Source organism: Coenobita brevimanus, chromosome 46 (genome assembly GCF_032717465.1).
Source record: "Coenobita brevimanus isolate Jiangsu-jjx chromosome 46, ASM3271746v2, whole genome shotgun sequence".
NCBI lineage: Eukaryota > Metazoa > Arthropoda > Malacostraca > Decapoda > Coenobitidae > Coenobita > Coenobita brevimanus.
The window spans coordinates 6,322,250-6,343,272 of NC_136999.1; the positions used below are offsets into that span (position 1 = coordinate 6,322,250).

The 21,023-nt window shown below is 39.8% G+C and overlaps 1 protein-coding gene across 1 annotated transcript in view; it reads right to left on the reverse strand.

Annotated features, from left to right (window-relative positions):
* Positions 1-21,023, reverse strand: part of LOC145398804 (adhesion molecule nephrin-like) — a 169,767-nt gene that overhangs the window by 24,794 nt on the left and 123,950 nt on the right. The window contains exons 6-7 of the mRNA XM_080271613.1: positions 19,948-20,099; positions 14,259-14,403 (exon numbers count right to left, since the gene is read on the reverse strand). Of these exons, the coding sequence (XP_080127739.1) occupies positions 14,259-14,403; positions 19,948-20,099 (297 nt within the window). The remainder of the gene's footprint in view (positions 1-14,258; positions 14,404-19,947; positions 20,100-21,023) is intronic.

The window sequence follows — 21,023 nt, forward strand, 5'->3', positions numbered from 1 at the left end:
TAGGATTCAGGCAACACGTCTATCCATCTATCAGTCTGTGTCTATTCCACTGAATCTTTCTATCCATCTGTATCTATCTGTCAGTTTTACATCAGAATAAAGTTTATTTATCAACTTTAAAATTGGATAACCGAATATATAAAGGTCACGGGCTGCAATATCTCGCTGTCTACAGGGGTATATATCTGGACTGCTCTCTCAACCCATCAGTCTGCCTATCTATTGACGACCAACTGAATTATCCCTTTCAACATATATCCAGTAATATATCAAGATGCAGACAACAAATTCTATCCATCTATCAAACAGCCTATCTATCTGTTATCCACTGTCTATCTGTCTATCTCTCAATCTGTCTGCCTATCTACAGCTGTCTGTTTATGTACCTATCTATTTATCTAAAGGCAGATTCAGTTACGCTTTTCCTCTCAACCTCTTGGTAACTGAATAAAATGCAGGTTGGTTATAGATTGCTGTCTGGCTGATTTTATACTGGGAGCTGCCTGCATATTCGTACCTACCTATTACCAGTTTGATTCTACCACTCAAAACATCAATTAATACATCCAATTCCTTCTCTCTATATAAGCACAATGGATAAAAATAATCAACACAGTATAGTCTACCCGTCTCTCTATCAGTCTACCTATAAATTCGTATTTATCTATACTGTATATATAATGTCAGACGCCAGTTATTTTTCCGTTTTTAAAATAGGGGAAATTGAATATAATAAACTATAGGCTACACACTACACTAACTATCGATATATGGAACTGTTTGTCTACACGTATTCTATATTGCCAAGTTTATTTTTCCTTGTCCAAATTGCAATAACTGATTAAAATAAGGTGCAGACTGAACCACCTATCTTTTTGTCAATCTGTCTATTCGTATCTTTCAGTCTATTACGAACATTATTCTTTCTTTCGACACCTGAACAGCTGATTAAGACTGACTGCACACTGTTTTTCAATTCATCTATCGATCTATCCATCTATCTATCTTTTACACTCTACTCGTATCCATCCGTCCAATGTAAAAAGTTAAGATTCTTTGCGTCTACTAATACCAATAATTCTTCAGTTCCACTGTTCTGTATATGTATTCAGTCCTTAAATTCTCTCTCTCTCTCTCTCTCTCTCTCTCTCTCTCTCTCTCTCTCTCTCTCTCTCTCTCTCATTCTTCATAATCTTCAGGATATACTACAGCCTAAGGCTCATCATTTCCGAAGTGGCATTAATCACTCTTGTCTCTAAATCCTTTACTTCCAGAATACTATTAATTACTCTATGTTTCTCGACTTCCAGGGGTGGGATCCTCAAGGATATTTCCGTGGAGAAGCTGACAGACAGACAGATAGAAATGAGGAACCGGAGACAGACAGAAATGAGGAACCGAAGAGGACAGACAGAAATGTGGAACGAAAGAGCGCTGAGCTGTTGATGTGGATGTAATTGGAAAGCACTGTAAGAAATATTTTATGGTTCTACCATGTGGAGATGATGGAGAATGAAAGACTAACAAAGAGAGTGCTTCTGAATGAGGTGGAGGTGCGGACAGGGCAGGGCAGGCCGAGAGAGGGATAATGTGGAGACGCAGCCTATATGAGGATGGTGATTGAGAGATAGCAGAGGACAGGGTGAAATGGGGACAACTGAATTGTAGCCACCCCTCATGGGATTATGGCGTCCTAGCGACAAACAGATAGATAAACAGACAGACAGACAGACAGTTTCCCCCTTGTAGCCACATGATCTGCTTTGTTAGGAGGACAAGGAGATGACAATGCAAAGACCTTCTATAAAAATGCAAATCTTAAAGGTCTTTCACCTTAACCTGGCCCAGATTTTCGTCGTTTTGTAGCTGCACTGACACGACTGAATGGCAGAAAAAAAAAAAAACACTATGGCTCCAAATCCTTTTCAGAGCATTTCTTTGTGGCAAGCACCATATTTTTGTGCTACTGTTACAACTAGGCATTCAAGATGGAGAGATGGCAGATTTACGCCACGTTAGAGTAAGAAGAGCATAGCTAGGACAGGGAAATCACTGTAGGTTATATTTGTTTTCTGCAAGGCGAAGAAGGGAGGAGAGTGCAGGATCTTCCCATGTATATAGCTCATTGACTTAGCGGGGACTGACGACCTTTTGCAGCTTATTCCCTGTAGCGCAATGGGAGAACGGACAATATTACAGCCCTACATCCATTCCACAGCAATTCTTCCTGACTAGCACCATATCCTAGCGCTCATCTTTTTTTATAGCTCAGCATTTTGGATAAAGTGATGGGAGTTTTACGCCTAGTTAGAGTGAAATGAGCACAGTTCATTCTGCATAAACAAATCTAAACTGCGACAGGGAAGTCTATTGTAAATATGACTGCGAATCTCACATCTGGCTTTTTCACGTATTCATCCCTCAAAGTTTTCATCTAACTACTTGTACGCTTTTTAGCCATACCCTTTATCCTAGTTACATTGCAGAGTCTGTTTGTCAATCACCAGACCCCTTAATCCCAGAAGAGAGGGTCACAGATGAATTGCCTCCAAGTCTGTCAGTCCTACGCAATCAGGCTGTCCTCTCTCCAACTCACACCTCTTTCACTCATATACCTCTCCATCCCATCTCTTCATCTCATCCTCTCCCACTCATACACCCTCATGAAAGCTGATTAAAATTGTCCGAAGGTAGCTAAGAAGTTTTAAAAAGGCAAAAGTAATGTAGGCCCTATTCCCCCAACCAAATTCCAGATATATACCCTAGTAAAAGAATGCCGTGAACATTATTCCGAACATTTTCTGAATTCGTGTTTACCCTTTTAGCCCGTGGACGTCTTTTCACTGGTGTATTGCTGCTACATCCCCCCCCCCCTTTTTTTTTTTTTCCAAATCAGAACTAATGTCTACTCGTGGACGGGTTCTATGCATGTATTTTTCTTTTGCCAGACGTCTTAGTCCGGCCACAGAAAAACCACCTCCACGTCAACCTATCCTCAGTCATTTGGCTGACCTCCCTCCAAGTCGCATCCTCCTCCTCTATCTCTCTACTTCATCCTCCACATCATCTTTGGTGTCCCCTTCCCCCTCTGCCCTCGATGGGGGCGACCATCATCTACTTACTCAATGTAGGACTACCCTTTGGTGACCCTCCACTGAGTGACATGCCAAGCGATTTTCTGTACGCCAGAAAATCAAACAATACGCTAGGTGGTAACCATGTAACTAAATCACGCATGTTCCCTAAATAAGAATAAAGTGGGTTGGAGGAAGGCTAATGTCCTGACCCATAAAATTAACTAAAAATACAGCGGGTTCACGAATGCTAACGTTACCACCTCCAGTATGAAAAGTATCCCTACAGCTGAACAAAATCGTCTGGAGGTAGCGAGAATAACTGAAAAATATACGTCATTGCAGTGAAAGGGTTAGTTGCAATTACTACAGTAGTTCAAGGAAAACTTTCATTAGCCATACCCCAAAACATTACTCATATGTAATTCCCGCCGCATTAATAATCGAGTAGGATTGATATATCTGCTGAAAGGTATGATTTCGTAATTACAGCAAGTGCACCATTTGAACGTTTACAAGGCTATATTGGTTCCTGGTAGAATATTTCCGTTCTGTATACCATTTTTACACTAAGCACATTGTTTCATTATTCCCGGATGACCATTCATTCATTGTTCTTAAAACCAAACCAAACCTAACATAACCTAAAACCTTTACCTACCTGACAAATTAACCAAATCTGATCCTAAGAAAAACTAACCTAACCTAGATTGTCCTGGATAAGATAAAGTGCAGCCTAACTGACTGACATACTAATCTAACCTGGTACTACGAAGACAAACCTAACCTAACCTAACCTAGACACTCCTGGATAGAATAATGTGCAAAAATGGTACCCAAAACGGAACTCAGCTTCCTAGTATCGGTGGTATTATTATTCACACCTGAAATATAACCCTTGCAAAATTCCAGACACCTGAATAAAATAACACTGTGGACATATTAGCAGATATTTGCCGATATTTTCCAGATATTTACCGACAGAATGTCGCGTTACGGGCATTTAATATATTAGTTCCTGGAAACTATTACTCTTTTTCAGTATGGTGATTCTCTCTCTCTCTCTCTCTCTCATACTAAAAAAATCTGCCCTCATATATCAGCTTTCCTTTTCACACACACACACACACACACACACACACACACACACACACACACATACACACGTTACCTGCAGACTGTTATATTCAGAAGTTTCTGAAAGCTATATAACCCTCTCCCCAGCATGAAAATTCTCTAAGTTGAGTAAAATCGCCCAAACATAGCATGATAAAATGAAAAACTCCTTATTACATGGAAAAGGTTAATTATTCTTATCTAAATATTCTCTCCTGCATAATTCCAACACTTGAATTTAAAAAAATACCGTGGACATTTTAACATACATCTGACTGCTTAACTAGGGCAATTTGTATGTCAGTTTCTCGACAATATAATAATGCGAACCTTTAATATCCCCCTAAAAAAATCCAAACATTTGAGTAATAGATTGAACAACATAATGGTAAGGATATTATTCCTGTTAATAATTTTGTTAATAAAACCAGACCAGTATTTGATCAAGTACAGTTCCTAGTATTATTTATTTCTCGTATAAATATTTCTCTAGTAGAATTTTAGAAATTTAAAAGTTACTGTTGACATTTTCTTCAAACATACGCGATTTTGCGACAAGTAATTTAGTGTATCAATTCTGTGGGAGCATTATTAAATTTCTACCTAAAATATTCTCCCTCATAACATTCCACATGAATTTTGAACGGTATTGGTATTTTGTATATGATTATTTATGACATCGCTTCCTCGTATATATTAATTTTTCGCACATAAAATATTCAATCAACAGAATTACAAACACTAAAATAAATAAATACTCTGGTCATTTTTGGGAACATGCATAAAATCGTGACTTGCGTATCTAGCATATCGCTTCTGTGAAAACATTAATTTGACAGACCTAAAATATGCTTCCGTCATATTTCTAGACACATTATTAATATATTGGTGTGGATATAATTCTCAACACTTGGGCTTTCGTACGAACCGCTTCAGCTTGAGGACTTCTTTTACTGGTTTATTCTTGTTGGACACAGAACCCTTTATATGGTGGCACTGATATAACTGGCTGACTCCACTGACAGGTTATATACTCCTTTTGTCTCCCTATTCCCCCAAAGAAGGGAAGATTTCATGAGAAGGGGCTGCAACAACTACTACTGCTTCTTCTTCTCACCAGACGATTTTATTCAGTTTACGAGAGTCTTTTCAAACAAGAGGCTTCATTTATAGCTCTCAATACCCAGTCAATACACCAAATCCTCCCTCTCAGCTGAGTAAAATCGTCTGAAGCAGGAAGAACAACGGAATGAATAAAGGCATCCAGTAATACTAGCTCCTGCAAAATATACTAATCCTTTTAAAGCTCAGTAAAATCATCTAAAAGTGACAAGAATAAAAGAATGGGTCTAAAGTACGTAGTAATAATAGTTCCTGCCAAAGATTCATTACGTGCCTCTAATAAATCATCCCAGCAAGGTTCCAGGATCTTGAATGACAGGATGGAATGGATGGATTTGCATACAGATACGATTTTGTGATGACACCAAGACCCTCAACTGATCACTCAGTACATCAATTCCCGGTAAGCATTATTTATTCACAGGAAACATAATTACCTAATAGAAAATACTGTGGAATATTTTTGCAAACATTTACGATTTCGTGTTAATGCAATTAGTATATATATTAGATCTTGGTACGTATTAATTATTCACGCCTAAAATATTCCTTCGTAGAAAACCATACGTGTAAACAATAGAACAGTCGCGGTACAGACAAATTCGGGATATGATTTCCTGTTAAGGGCATTATGCATATCAGTTCCGAGAGCATATTAATCATTCACACCTCATATAATAATTTCTCAAACGCAATTTCAGGCGCGGGGAAGGTACCAGGTATGGACATCATTCCTGCAAAAGCTGTTTCTTGATGAGGGGATTATTTATGCCAAATTCCACAAAACATTATTTATTCACACTTAAAACATTCTCTCCTCCTATCGAACTTCAGACACCTGAATAATTGACATGTGAACATATTGTTCATCGTCCAACTAATGTGGTTTCAATGTCGCCATCATTCACGCACCATACAGAAACACGGGAAGCATTAATATATTCAAACCTACAACACTCTCCCGTCAGAATTCCAAATATGTAAACAATTTATTGATGAGACTATTTTCAAGTGATTATGCTTTCAACATAAAACAAGAATTTAAGAGAATTTATATACTTTTCTCCTACTGATGCAAGTTATTTTCCTAAGACTGCATAAGACAAATATGTCCGGCTGAGGAAGAAGTGTGCAAGTCAGAGGGCTAAAAACTGTGTCGATTACCCTTTGGAATGTCCGAATTTTCTTCACCTGGGTGAAAAAAAAAGACGCCTGAATTAATCCTTAATAAAATACTCAAGTGGGTCACTGACAGCAAAAGGGGTATTCTCTCTCTCTCTCTCTCTCTCTCTCTCTCTCTCTCTCTCTCTCTCTCTCTCTCTCTCTCACTCACTCTTGTATGTATATATATATATATATATATATATATATATATATATATATATATATATATATATATATATATATATACCCATAATCCCGGAAGGAGTAGACAGAAAACTCAGCTCACACTCCTTAACTCATATACCTCTCCATCCCATCTCTCCATCACGTTCTCGGTTTCTTCCTTTAACCTATTTACATACACTCTCCTGTACAGTCGGCCTAAGAAGTGATGGCAGAGTATCCAGAAGTTTTCGGTCAGCAATAATGTATATAATCTTCCTTAAATCTTTACAAGGAGAAACTTATTATGTAAAATTATTACAGCAAACAAAAAGTAAATGCAAAAATACCGGTATATTTCAAAATTGTGGGAATCAGTTCGTTAGTTACGATAATAGGAAATCCTAAACGGAACTAATTGAAATTTCAGAACTATCGCTCAGGGACAGTCAGGAATAATTTGCGGAGTTCATATCTAATATGTTAACACACAATAATTTCTTAGTAGCGTAAGACTACAAAGAAATGCGCATTAATAATCAATTAAAATCATTCATTATTATTTATAAAATAGTTCCCGTTACAATACTGAGGAATAATTTAAAACATATTCTTCCGTTTTTGTCTTCATGGACGACGACAGAAAGCGGGAATGTGGCGTTAGTAGGCTATTTTAAATGGTTCGGTCAACATGCACGGAAAAAAACATCTTTTACTCAAAGACATGCAGTTTTTACACTGCATTTGGCCAGTTTTTCATTAAGGAAATCCTCTTGAAGTTTTATTATAAGCCAGAGGACTATATCAGTGAATGAAAAATAAGGAAAACCTCGAAAATTTGCCGAGAGTCGGAGCTCCTTGGAGAAAGATTCTTATCATAGCCTAGTATCCTCATTGTCTAAACAATTGGCAAGAGAAATAAAATGCAAATGCTCATAAACAAGCCGCTGAGTTCAAAACTTTCAGATCAGCATTTTCAGTTAAGCAGGACACAGAGGTTTATTTTAAAAGAAGGATACTAGAGACAATTAGACAGCAAAAAGTATGTGCTTTTGCATTGCTAGAGTATCAGCTCACGCTTTCGTCCTCTTCATTGCTTAGTTTATGAGAAAAGGGTAAAACCTGTCATATCTTCTCACAGCTTAAAAAAATATTGCATCAATTAGGAATAAAGTTGCTATAAGCAAGGGGAAGACAAGGAATATAAAGCAGAATGGTCTTACTGCTACCGCAGGTAGAGTATCATTACTAAGGTAAATTTCATTGTTTTCGGCATCCTTATTGTTGCTGTATCATCACCACAGCAATTGAAAATAAGGTGGTGTATTGCAGTCACAAGAGTTTTCCTTAACTGCTCTTCGAAACTAGAGCATTCTGTATTTGAAGTCCTGGGAAGCAAATACATCAGGAAAGAGGGCTACGCTGCGCTCCGTGCGCGGAGTAATACATTAAGACATTCGTTCAAATCGGGAGACGTATATTTGAGTGTTAACTTCTAATATATCACTACCTCATGTTATTCATTTTACATAATTCTTAGCGTGATATATATTTTATTTTATATGACGTAATGGAGGCACAGAAGTTTTACCATTTATTAACCGAGTTTACACTCAACATAATTATATCAGTGTAGACTGTAGAGTGACCGAAGCAATCTGAAACTCTGCCATCACTTCTTGGGGCGACTGTACTTAATGTATCATTCTTCATTCTCTCCACAAGGTCAAACCAACTCAAGACAATTCTAATGCTTTAATCATTCACGGCTTCCAACAGAAAGAGACACCTGAGTATCTAAATGAAGCAGATATTTTTTCCTGCAAATATAATTTCACAGTGAGAACAACAGATATATTATCAGTCTCAATAAGGAATGTATTAAACATCCACACACAAAAATAATCCCAACAAAATGACAGACACCTGAAACTGAATATAGCGGATATTTTTCCCAACACAAACGAATTTGAGACTGACGGAAGATCAACAATATGAAAAGGACGACTGATTTAAAGTATTAAGTATTCGCATATAAATTTTATTCAATCCAAAACATCAGGCACTGAATAATTGTTTGCTGCCGAAATGTTTACCTGCGCATGTTATTTCGTGACAGAGCAAATGTTCACTAAGTTCTCAAAAAGGAAAAGAAAAATGTTCTGTATAACATTTTTCACTGTATTCTCATAATGGAAATGAAAAATATATACTGTATAACATTTCCACATGCCAAAGTTTATTTTACACGCCTATAATAATACACTGAACTGATTTCCGGAGAGCTGAATAAATGTATAGTAAGAAACACTTTAGCAAGAGATGTAATTTCATGATCCAAGCTCGTACAACATTCACAATTCCTGTTTTCAATTATTCGTGAGACTGAAAGGACTTAGTCACGTTTGTCTGGGCTGGAGGGGTAGATAATGGCTGGGTGGTTGTGATTTTTTCTCTCTCTCTCTCTCTCTCTCTCTCTCTCTCTCTCTCGTGTTGTCTGCCCATCCTGGCTCCGGTTTACGGGGACGGAGCGAGATAAACCGGGACATAAACACCAAACATTACAGCTTCCATAAAACTGGGAGCGGAGAGAGGGTTTGTGTGGGAGGCTATGGGAGTGGGTGTAGAGGGTTAAGAGAGAGAGAGAGAGAGAGAGAGAGAGAGAGAGAGAGAGAGAGAGAGAGAGAGAGAGAGAGAGAGAGAGAGAGAGAGAGAGAGAATTTCGTTAAAGCCGACTTAACTCATCTACCACAAGACCCGCCGACGCGTAAAAATTGCCCCGCTAATACCAATACACCAGTCCTGTATGAGGCAGCCATATCATATATTAAGTATGGACGGTGGGTGTTTGCGCAGAAGTGGTGGCTTGTGGAGATGTAGCCTTAAGTGCGTGGAGGACTTCTGGGCCTCTGGGAACGCGCTGTGAAGCCTACGGCCAGAGTCAGACACATTGTGTGTGTGTGTGTGTGTGTGTGTGTGTGTGTATTAGCGTGCATATGGAATACTGAGTAAAGGAATGGAGAGCAGGGTGGGAAATTGCATTTTCATGAAAGGATGTACATGAGTTTAAGAAGTGATTATGCGTTCAGATAAATAGGGGAAAGAGTTTGCATAGATATGTAGGAGTGTGTAGAGTAAATCTTTGTAGAGGGATGTGTGTGTATAAAAGAAAGGTGTATGGGAGGTAACTAATTATCAAGATGAAAGGTGTGTTCGAAAGATGAGTGTTTAGACAGCTGAGTGACTGGGATCTGTCGTTGAAGGGTATGTAAAGGAGTGTGTAGAGGAATATGATGTGTAGACTTAAAGTATATATGTGAGAGGGTGTGAGTGGGTGGTTTTATAAGAGACATAATTATAAGGGGGTGTAAATTGGGAAAAATGTGAAAAGTGTAAAGCAGTAAGTTACGAGGAATGACAACAGAAAAAGAGAGAGAGAGAGAGAGAGAGAGAGAGAGAGAGAGAGAGAGAGAGAGAGAGAGAGAGAGAGAGAGAGAGAGAGAGAGAGAGAGAGAGTTAATGGAGTGTGTGAGCGGGATAGAGTTATAAAGGATGCAAGAGAGGTGGTTCGTTACAGAGAGTGAGCGAGAGATGATTATGGCACAGGTTATGGGGGATGTGTGTGTGTGTGTGTGTGTGTGTGTGTGTGTGTGTACCCAGTTATAGTATACACGTTCTGATTTAGGCCCGTGTTGACCTGTTTTCATACACACATTTATCCATTTTTTTAACACGGTTGTTCAATGGAAAAAGTGAGCCGTAAGCTGGGTTGTGATCCTTGTCCTATCAGCACCACGAGAGAGAGAGAGAGAGAGAGAGAGAGAGAGAGAGAGAGAGAGAGAGAGAAATCAGCAAGCGACACCAACACACCAACAAATCCTCAGTTACAGGGTGAGCAAAAGACCATTACTATCACTCTCACGTTCAATCCACGCCAAAAATCAACACAAAAAATGTTACCTGGAAATTACGGAAGTGCAGGGCAAGGATTTTTCACCTTTTCTTCATTTTTTTTTTCGCCCGGTACCTGGCAAAATGGCCTTTACATCTAGTTCATTAAACTAATTAGGTTTAAGCCAGCGGCGTTTTAAATTCTCTTAATCATCTAAATTGCTCCGAGATCTTTTTCACGATGAGGATGGGAAATTAAAGAGAGAAAGAAAAGAAAGAGGGGACAGGGCTTTTTTTTTCCTGGCTAATGGATGGATCGAGTGGAAAAGTGGAAGAGGGTGGGTGGAAGTGAGGGAGTGGCTTAATCCCTTCAGTTCGATGACGTCCTTTCTTGCTTTACTGTTGCTGCCTTCAGACGATTTTACATGTTATTAACCATTTCAATCCCATGCCTTATAATTTTATTCTTATTCGCTGACGATTTTATTCAGTCGAGGAAAATCTGGTACTGAAGGGCTTATTGATGACTGTATCTAATCCCTCCATTTCTAAAACCCTCTCCTAAGCTGAGGAAAACCGTCTGGAAGCAGGGAGGGTAAAAATTAAAAAGCATATCATCGGGTAGAAGGGATTAAAGATATAACTCGACTTGGGGGGGGGGTTGCTAGAGTCTTCATTAACTCCTTCAGTACCGGGGAGGGGGGGGGGTTCCTTCGATGCATAAAATTGTGATGGAAGCATGAATGAAAAAAATGTCTGGTGTGTGTGCGTGCGTGTGTGTGTGTGTGTGTGTTAGAGAGAGAGAGAGAGAGAGAGAGAGAGAGAGAGAAATTTTGATCAAGTGTATATTTAACCCGCCCCATCCCGACCACTTTTCCACCACTGACTCCCCCCAATCCCGACCATATTAGGAAAAAATTTTTTTTTGGCTCAAACCTTCGCTTTTGGTGAGAAACATCGAAAATTCATAGAGAAATCGCTCACCTGAGGTTTAAAATACTCATTACAGGTAGGACTACCTCCTTACCTTACTGGGTTTTCTATCAGGCTGGCACCAAAGAAAACGAGTTCTATGGGAGGATAACTATTTCACACCACTCATAAATGGTATTAGTTCATTTACTTGGTACGAATTTATATGTAGTACGAGAGTATATTGGCTTTCAAGCAGTAATATAGGCATTATAAGCATTGTTTCACTCACTAATACCTGACCTTTTTTTGCCACATTACCTGATCATCATTTCTAACTGTTTCTTCCTCTAATGCTATGTAAAGTTTGTCCTCCACATTGTCATTGATTGCGGAATCACTCTGGCCCTGAATTTCGTACCGTGGTATGACATGGCTGTACTGGCCAGGTCACTGATAACAGGTGAATTGTTGAGACAATGGTATGCCGGGGGGGGGGAGGAGGTCATGCTGGGTAAGGCATTGTCCCTGCCTGGCATCTTGTTGAGGAAGGTGTCACGTGTATACGTACCAAAAATGACTCGCGAAAATTGAAAATTGTGCAAATTAGGGACCTTGCAATTTTTTCGCGTTTATGTATGTTGACGGGATTGGCAGTGACAAAACGTGTGGACGTTAAAGAACGTCGACGGGACGCCGCGGTGCCGTGGAGATACACAATTTTTCTTTGCCGTAACATTTTTCAAGCTCTCTTTTTAGGAATCTTAATTGTCAAGTGGGTCATGAAAATCTAGTCGGATATAACCTATTTTTACATCCAAATATATTATTATTATTTTTTTTTCATACTGCCACTCCAGGAAGAGCGACTAGTTATTCCCGCCTTAAATGTCAGGAATTAGCAGTCTAGCCCCGGGCCCCTACGCTCATAGGAAAAAAAAGATTGAATGACTGACATAGGGATAGACTGATAGTATTTTAGCAGGCATGAGATAACGGTCGTTACTAAGTAGGAGCAAAAATAACTCTGAGTTATTCTGATTCCTGAAATGGGTGAAAGAGGTCATGGGTCGGAGGAAGTCGTCCGCTAACAGGCAACGCTCTGAATCCAAGAGGTGTCCGGAAGTTCTCCTGTCATCCAAACGTTAGCAGGGACGTAGGATGTCTGCTACGGTTTAAATGATCTGAACTACGGTAACCTAGCCTGAGGCCTACTTACGCCGGAGACTCTTAGAAGCAGTCGTATACAGTGTCTGCGTGGGGATGGGAAAGGCGTTGTTACTGAATAGGGACAGAAATGCTTCGGGGTTATATTGACAGTCGTATGTGAACCAGAAATATTTTTTGAGCTATACACAATAACAATCGTCTGGAACTAGAAAGAATAAAACAAAGAACAACGTAATCAAGGAACTAAAACTGCACACGCTATCACCATCATCATCATCATCATCATCAAGTCACCATGAAAACCACCATTTCTCACCACCACCACCCTAGTTATCTGCCTTAATTACCTTTGTGCAGTTGGCAGGCATAAATCAAGACCTTGTTTTTGCGTCATCGTCACCAGCCAAACACAGAACAAAAGCCTCTCCAAATCCTCTCCATTCCAGCCTATTGTTTGTCAGGCAGTTCCATCTCAGCCCAGCAAATTTATGGGCTCGATCCGTACAATCCATGCATACGTAAATAAATAGTCATCTTTTGTTCAGGTTTATGGGGTAGTGCTGCCATGTGACTCTGTACATTTTGTGGTGTATGACGCTGTATATTTAAAGTACAGTACATACATTCTGTGTGTGTGTGTGTGTGTGTGTGTGTGTGTGTGTGTGTGTGTGTGTAGAGATCCAAAATTAAAAGATAATTATTTCGCCCTACAGGTTTATATAATATAGCTAGATCATCTGTATCCGACGTTAATATTGATGACCACCCTTATTACTAAGCAATTTTATCCTTTCTTTGACACAGGTGACCCCTTTGAGGTATTTATGATGTGCCGCTGCGATGTAGTAATACCAACTGAAACTGTGGATCTGTTCTGAACCCTGTCAATTCGATGACATTTTACTTGTGCTATTAATCAAACAATTTTATTCCTGCTATTTTCAGGTATTTTATTCTTGTTACTTTGTGATACTTCATTTTACTCATGGTCTTTTTTCATCTCTTCATAAACTTTTCGATCTGAATGAATTAGATACAACATGTCAACCTCCACTACTAAGGGGCACTTATAATCCTGAATAATTGTCTTCGGGTAGCTTAACGACAAAAAAGGTCCCTGAACACACACACACACACACACACACACACACACACACACACACACACACACACACACACACACACACGGAAGGGAAGAATATATCACAAGTACTCAGAGAACACAGCGAAGCTTAACGCCCTGACTTTGATTTTTACTCTTGAGCTTGATCTGCGATGGTTCTGCAGCAAAATAATATCCTCACTTACTCTTAGATCCTCATACAATATATCTTCCAGTTTTGATCGAAATCGGATCAGGCAATCATGAGACTTTACACGAAAATACAAACACGGATTCATACACAAAAACGGACTCGATTACAAAAACTCCGCTTTCGGCGTCGCTTAATATTGGTGCCAGAGCTGTGATGACGATACATATTCCGGAGACACCAATCTGTTCCCTTTCAGTCGAATGTGGTGCTAACAAAACAAACAGCAGTCATATACTACATACAGATCTTCACCTTAGGTCATGTCATACTGTCCAAAAACCTCTAAAAATTACATACTTCAAATGATAAATCTACCAATCTTAATACTCACAATAGACCTCCAGCTTCCATCGGTCCTGCAGCGGCGTGTGGTCAATGACAGGACTCTCAGACAGACACTTGAGGAACTTGCCGCCGTCCGCGTCACTCGGCACCAGGGTCAGAGTGCTTAGCGTAATGTTGCCTGAGCTTGCCGTCTGTGAGCAAAGGAGAACAAGAAGGTTTAGGTCTGAGCCTACTGAATACCCACGAGTCATTAATGCAATCTATACAGTATGAGTCCCAGCAAAGTACTGTCACATCAGTGCCTTACTATACCCATTTTACTCTAACTTGGCCTAAAATTGCAATCTCTCCACTCTGAATATACAGTTGTAACGAGATTAAGAGTAGAATATGATGCTAGTCACGAAGAAGTGCTGTGAAATGGATGCAGAACCGTGGTATTGTCTTTTTCTGCCAGTAAGCTACGTGAAATACGCTGAAAAAGGACAAAAATCTGGGCCAAGTTAAGGTAAAACGGCTATTCGAGGTCTACACGCGGAATTTTGAGGCAGTCTATGCAGTATATACCAGCAATGTACCATCGAAGAATCGTTAATTCTATGCCTATCGACTACACGAAGGTTAATAATCACATCAGTCGTATGTCGTGTTTGTTTAATTCTTGCTATAATGAAAGGAGCTCGTTTAGTATATGCAGAGAGACGCCTGGTAGTGCAGGGGTTAGAACCAAACTTCATTATTTATCTCACGATAACTCTAGTATTCTATTTCAGCACAGGCGGGTGAGATGTCTGGTATAAGTATGTGAAGAGTTTTGCCACTCCAACCCTACCCTTAAGGACCCTACCCCCATCCCTCCTTCAGCTTTCTTATGGTATGGATAACTCTATATATCTTTTCTAGCTGAGGCAGGTGAGATGTTTTGATTAAAAATATAAAAAGTTTCGCTGCTCCACTCCTACCCCCAACCAACCCTACCCTCAAGGAGTTCCCCCATCCCTCCTTTCAGCCGAGTCCTCAGGATGCATTCAGAAAAAGCACTTAGGAATGATAGAAATGGATGCATGAAGTGCAGGGTGATTCAGGTAAAACTTTCCTTTTCCACTACGTGGGTGAACTCTTTTACGTTCCGAAAACGGCTCACTCAACACTATCAACGTCTATCCAGCATCATTTACAGTATTAATTTCTTACCCCCAATGTAACACCCACGGTCACACCAGCAGACTAAGCCGTCCCCGCAACACCTAATATATCATAGAGAGAGTTTCTAGTGAAGAGCTATTTACATACTACCTTGTATACGTATCAGCACTTGACAAGAGTTACATAATTTTTCCTTTTTCTTTTTCTTTCGTCGATGAGGCGGTCCCCTTTTGACGCGTATTATGAGGAGCATTTTTGTGTGCAGACTTGAGAATTTCTGGGGCTTGGGATATGAGGGAGTTCATGTGTGTGGCCCATTTATAGAACTACTTGGTATTTTCCTTGTCCCTATTTCTGGATTCCTCTTACCCGTGAATTACTAGCAAATGGGCAGGATGACAATGATGATGAGGATGAGGATTAGTATGCAGTTTAGATGGAATGTGAACTGTATTAAAGTTTTTTCTTCCTTTCCCTCTTCTTTTTAGAGGTACTTCAAGACCAACAGACTCTCATTTTAGTATCCTGGTAGATATATATATATATATATATATATATATATATATATATATATATATATATATATATATATATATTCTGGCCCAACTGGACACTGTAATTTGGTCTCTCCCACTTAAAAAAAAAATCTTATTCCGTGTCAGGTAATTCTCTCTCTCTCTCTCTCTCTCTCTCTCTCTCTCTCTCTCTCTCTCTCCCTCTCTCTCTCGTGCAGGGAAACCATTGACCTTGACCCGCTCCTTCATAAGTCAATTTTATAGATCCTGTTACTTTGGTCCCCTTCGAAATGTTTGCCTGGTTGGCGAAAACAACGAGAGAGAGAGAGAGAGAGAGAGAGAGAGAGAGAGAGAGAGAGAGAGAGAGAGAGAGAGAGAGAGAGTCAATAGTTGCTTGAACGTACCGTGAGGGTTGAGTAAAAGTCTGTGTGTGTGTGTGTGTGTGTGTGTGTGTGTGTGTGTGTGTGTGTGTGTGTGTGTGTGTGTGTGTGTGTGTGTGTGTGTGTGTGTCACCAGTGGCTTGAATGGATTGTGTGGGTGGAGTATGAAAGGCTGAGCACGTGCGCGCGCAAGTGCATTATTTGAGTGTACTGTGTGTCGGTGGATAGCTGCGTATATACAGTATATATACAGTATATATATATATATATATATATATATATATATAGCTATAGGATATACTGTGTGTGTGTGTGTGTGTGTGTGTGTGTGTAAAGCTCTTCGTGATGTCCCGTCTCTTGTGGGGATTATACAGGATTGCGGGGGTTTCAGCATTATATAACTTCACCGTAGTATCGTCTCTTTAGTCCCCATCATTATCACCAGCATTCTCTCTCTCTCTCTCTCTCTCTCTCTCACACACACACACACACACACACACACACACACACACACACACACACAAAACCATGACCACCACTATCATTAATATGTTTGGCTGAATTCAAAGAGAGGAAACTGAAAATCCATCAACATTATCCTAATCTAATTCCCATTAACTGGAACAGTGTATAAATGCTTAAAAAAAAAAGAGGGAGGGGGAGCACAAAAGTGTGACAGCTAGCTGTCATGCAGAGACATGGTTGCAAGTACACTCGAGGAAAGTTCCGCCTCATACACCTGCCTGCCAGTTCGGACCTTTATGCGTGAGACAACCACTAGTGAAGCAGTAGCCAGACAAATGTCTGGGACTACTGTGTGGGAGGGAGAAGGAAGGTTGAGGGAGCTGATAGTTCCTACCCCTGCCTCTTCCATCCCCAGCCTTCTCACACAGTTACCAAACAGATTAATGTTGGCTACTGCTTCGTTACGGTTTGTCTTACATTTACTATTTCGAAGTGATGAGTGAGTGTATAACGCGGAACTTTCCTCGAGTGTACACTCACACCAAAAAGTATAGGCGCAAACTCGACGCGAAGCAATCTGAGACATCCGACGATGGCTGCTGGAAACTGAACGATTTTTTTCCCATGGTGATATACTTGCTTTCTCAAGGATGCTGTCTATGGCTTACATGTTCTAGTCCGTATTGTTATAATATGTATAGCAAAGCGGTTACAATTAAATCTTACCGAGAAATCATGAGCTATAATGATTTCGGATATCGTCGTGCCTTACCTGCGCGATACTTTTTGGGGTGACTGTACATGAAAGGGTACAATATAATGGCGATTTTTTTTCATTTTTTAAGAGGATGAGAGCAAGGTTGGAAAATGACTGTGGAAATAAATAGGTCCTTGCATGACAGCAAGCTTTGGCAGCTATGAGTTATGGGACTGAACATGTCTTTGTAGGGTGTGGACATGCCGATGATACTCTGTTTACTGTATCTTGGCGAGAATATGACTTTCTCCACGTTTAATATTGGGCTGTAGGAATATTATTAGCCTAGATTATGAAGCTAGTCATACACGAGGACCATTAACGCAATCAGTTTTTACCAGGCTACAATCTCTCCCATGAATAAAAAAACTCAGCAATCGACTTTACATCCAGGACCCCCCCAATCTATACTGCTGGATGAATAGGTATATAAGAGAGAAAAATGGTCTGACCGGCCTACGGATCAAACTCAGGCTCTTCCATTTGGGGTTTGGAGATGCTACCCACTGTATCACCGTCTCCATAAATGAAAAGGTGGAGCATGAGAATCGGAGAGAAGTATCTGAAGGAGATTGGAATTCGAAGAAATGAAACGAGCTTCCGACCCTTCCAACACGCTTGAAATATTACTGGCCAGTTTAGTAAGACTTCATTAGGCTTTGACAAACTTTCCAGACAATGTAAGGGAATTATTGAAGGCAGGTGCACGTGGATAAGTAGGGTGGAACGGAAACCAAGGGACAATGCTAGGATTCTTTATTTCCCTCCCACCCAACTTACCCACTTGCTACACAGGATCAGTCGCAGCTGAAAGTGTTCAGGCACAAATATGCATTAACTGAACCTCTTAAAATATTATTAGTTAGATTTGCAAGATTTCTTCTGGTTCTGAAGTTCCTAATTTGTGTGAAGAAATTACTGACCGCACTGTACTTGTAACAGCCACATAAATGAACCACGAACCGAGGACATTATAAAGAAGAAAATAGCAGGCAATGCAAGAACGAAAGACCGTGTAGAAAAACCAAAAATAGAGAATACAGCAGAAAAGGGAACCGCATACAGGTCGATCGAAAGGAGAACGGTAAATAAATGTGAGAAAAAATAGAAAAAAACGAAAGACCGAGAGGAGAAAGGAAATCCAATAAAAGGAGGAAATGATAGAAAATGGAAAAGTGGTCCCTCCCTCGGAATCGGATTGAGGAGTCTTGAAATCCCGACCCAATCACAGACAAAGACGAAGACGATCATCTTTTGACAACTGAGGAGGTGAGGAGATAAGAGGGGGACATTTTTGGCTGAGTTCAGAGTCTTCGAAAGTCTAAAAGGTTCATTTCTCTCTGCTCGCAATTCTTGGGAAGATGTTAAAACAAATTCACTCAAAGCTTCATTCAAATCATCTGATTCTGCTGTTAGTATCAAAATGTTATAATACTGATGATTTTGGGAGAGTTTAGATTGTTTCGAAAGGCTGAATGGTTCATTTATCTAGGCTTGCAGATCTTGGGTACATGTTATTCGTTCTCCACTCAGTTCACTCAAATCACTGTTGATAATTTTGGAAGAGTTTGGGTGTTTTGGTCTGCTACTAGTTTCAAAACAGGTATGTCTTTTGGGACATATCTTTTGAAACCTCGGAGTGTTTCGAAAGTCTAAAAAATTAATTTCTCGTGGATATTAATTCTAAAGAAGCAAAACTGTTAATGGTTCTGAACTTGACATTCACTCGAATCGCCTTGTGCTGATGTTAGTATCACTATCTTCTATCGGTCATCCAGTCCTTTACTGCTCCATAAGTAATGTAGGGGATGGAAGCTAAGCTACTCAGTCCAGACAACGGCAAGAACAACGTGACCAATAACCACATTTGGCTGGTGAGTCTTAACCCACTAGACCATCAGGCGTTCATTTAGTTATATAGTTACCACCCTGTGTGACAAATGGTCTCCCGGGCTACAAGAAATCATTTGGTTTGTCACTCTGTGTAGAATTGCCTGAAGGTAGCACTAAATAACGTAAGTTGCACTACATCAAGTGGTGGACGTCGGCGCTTCAGCCTACCACAAATGAATTAATGTCATTTTCATAATTTTGTTAATGTTCAGAATGCTCTGAAATTCTAAAAGGTTTATTTCTCTTTTATCTGAACTCACTGGAAGCGATTATTTTTACTGTTTCTGCACACATTCAAATAACTTAGTTCTACCACTAGTTTCAGCGCAATTATGTTTTTTTAGGAATGCCTGGAGTGCCCCCCAAATTTAAAAAATTGATTTTTTTTCTGTATCACGGCTTCTTAAATGATATTTTTTCTGGTTCTACAATAGGTATTCTACCGCCAAAGTACTGCACAAATATGTACAAGCGAAAATAACAGCACCCAAGGAGAAATGTAAAAATGGAGCAAGTATATCAGGAGACAAATCATTTTACCCATATATCTCAAATAAAGTTGTGCTGTCTAGTACTTACCGAGGTGGTTGCGTTTGTCAGCTGTATTCCGTCAAGCCACCAGGTGAGAGAGGCGGGGGGTCGAGCACCTACACTCTGACACACCAACTCATACTCCCGACCCGCCGATAGAGGCTCTCTCGATCCCAGGATGTGCACGCTGAGGGGCTTGACTGCAATAGTAAAAAAAAAAAAAAAAAAAAAAAAAAAAAAAGGGAGAGAAAGAGAGATTTAGCTATTACCCTTCTATCTGGAGGAAAAGATAAGGCATTTCACAATCGCCATTCGATTAAAAAAAAAAAAAAAAAAGTTTGACCTGGAAAAAAGCAGAGTGAATCTGATTTGGAGGGGGAAAAATGAGAAAATTCATCATTGTTTCATTTTGAAGAAAAATAAGAGGGAATTCAGCAACTGTGGTGTGATATGGACAATGAACCATCGTCATCGGTGTGGAGGAAAACTGAGGAAATCTTGCCACAGTAGTTTCATTTGTAGGGGAAAGTAGGACAAAGTTAGTTATTCTCGTTTGACTGGAGGAAACAACAAGGGAGGCGAGAGGAATTTCAGCCATCGACGCTTCATCTAGAATAAAAAATGAGGGGAAATTAACTCACCGTCATTTGATCTGGAGGGGGAAAATGGAAAATAAAGTTGTCATAATGATATATTTGTTGTAGGAATAATTTCAAAATCATCCAATCATCCCTCCGCCCCTTCCTTCATCCCATATTCATCCATTTATACAGACAGCCAGCAGTCATCCAAACATAATACTGTATTCCAAACCCGTTCTATTTTATGCTGAAGACAAAGCAATTCATAAACTTTTCTACCCCTCATGTTACGAACCAGTTTCACCAATAAACCATTCCCTAACATGACACACAACATAATGGCTGCTTCATCATAATTCTTTACCAACACAGCCTTATGTCATCTTTACATTAATCTTTATCGACACAGCCGTATGTCATCTTCTTTGCATTAATCTCTGTCATTCCTCAGTTACTCTCTTTCAGCAATACACCAATTACCTTCTCCGCAACACACAAACAGCATCTCATCCAGTCAGGCCCAATCATATCAATTTTAAGTCC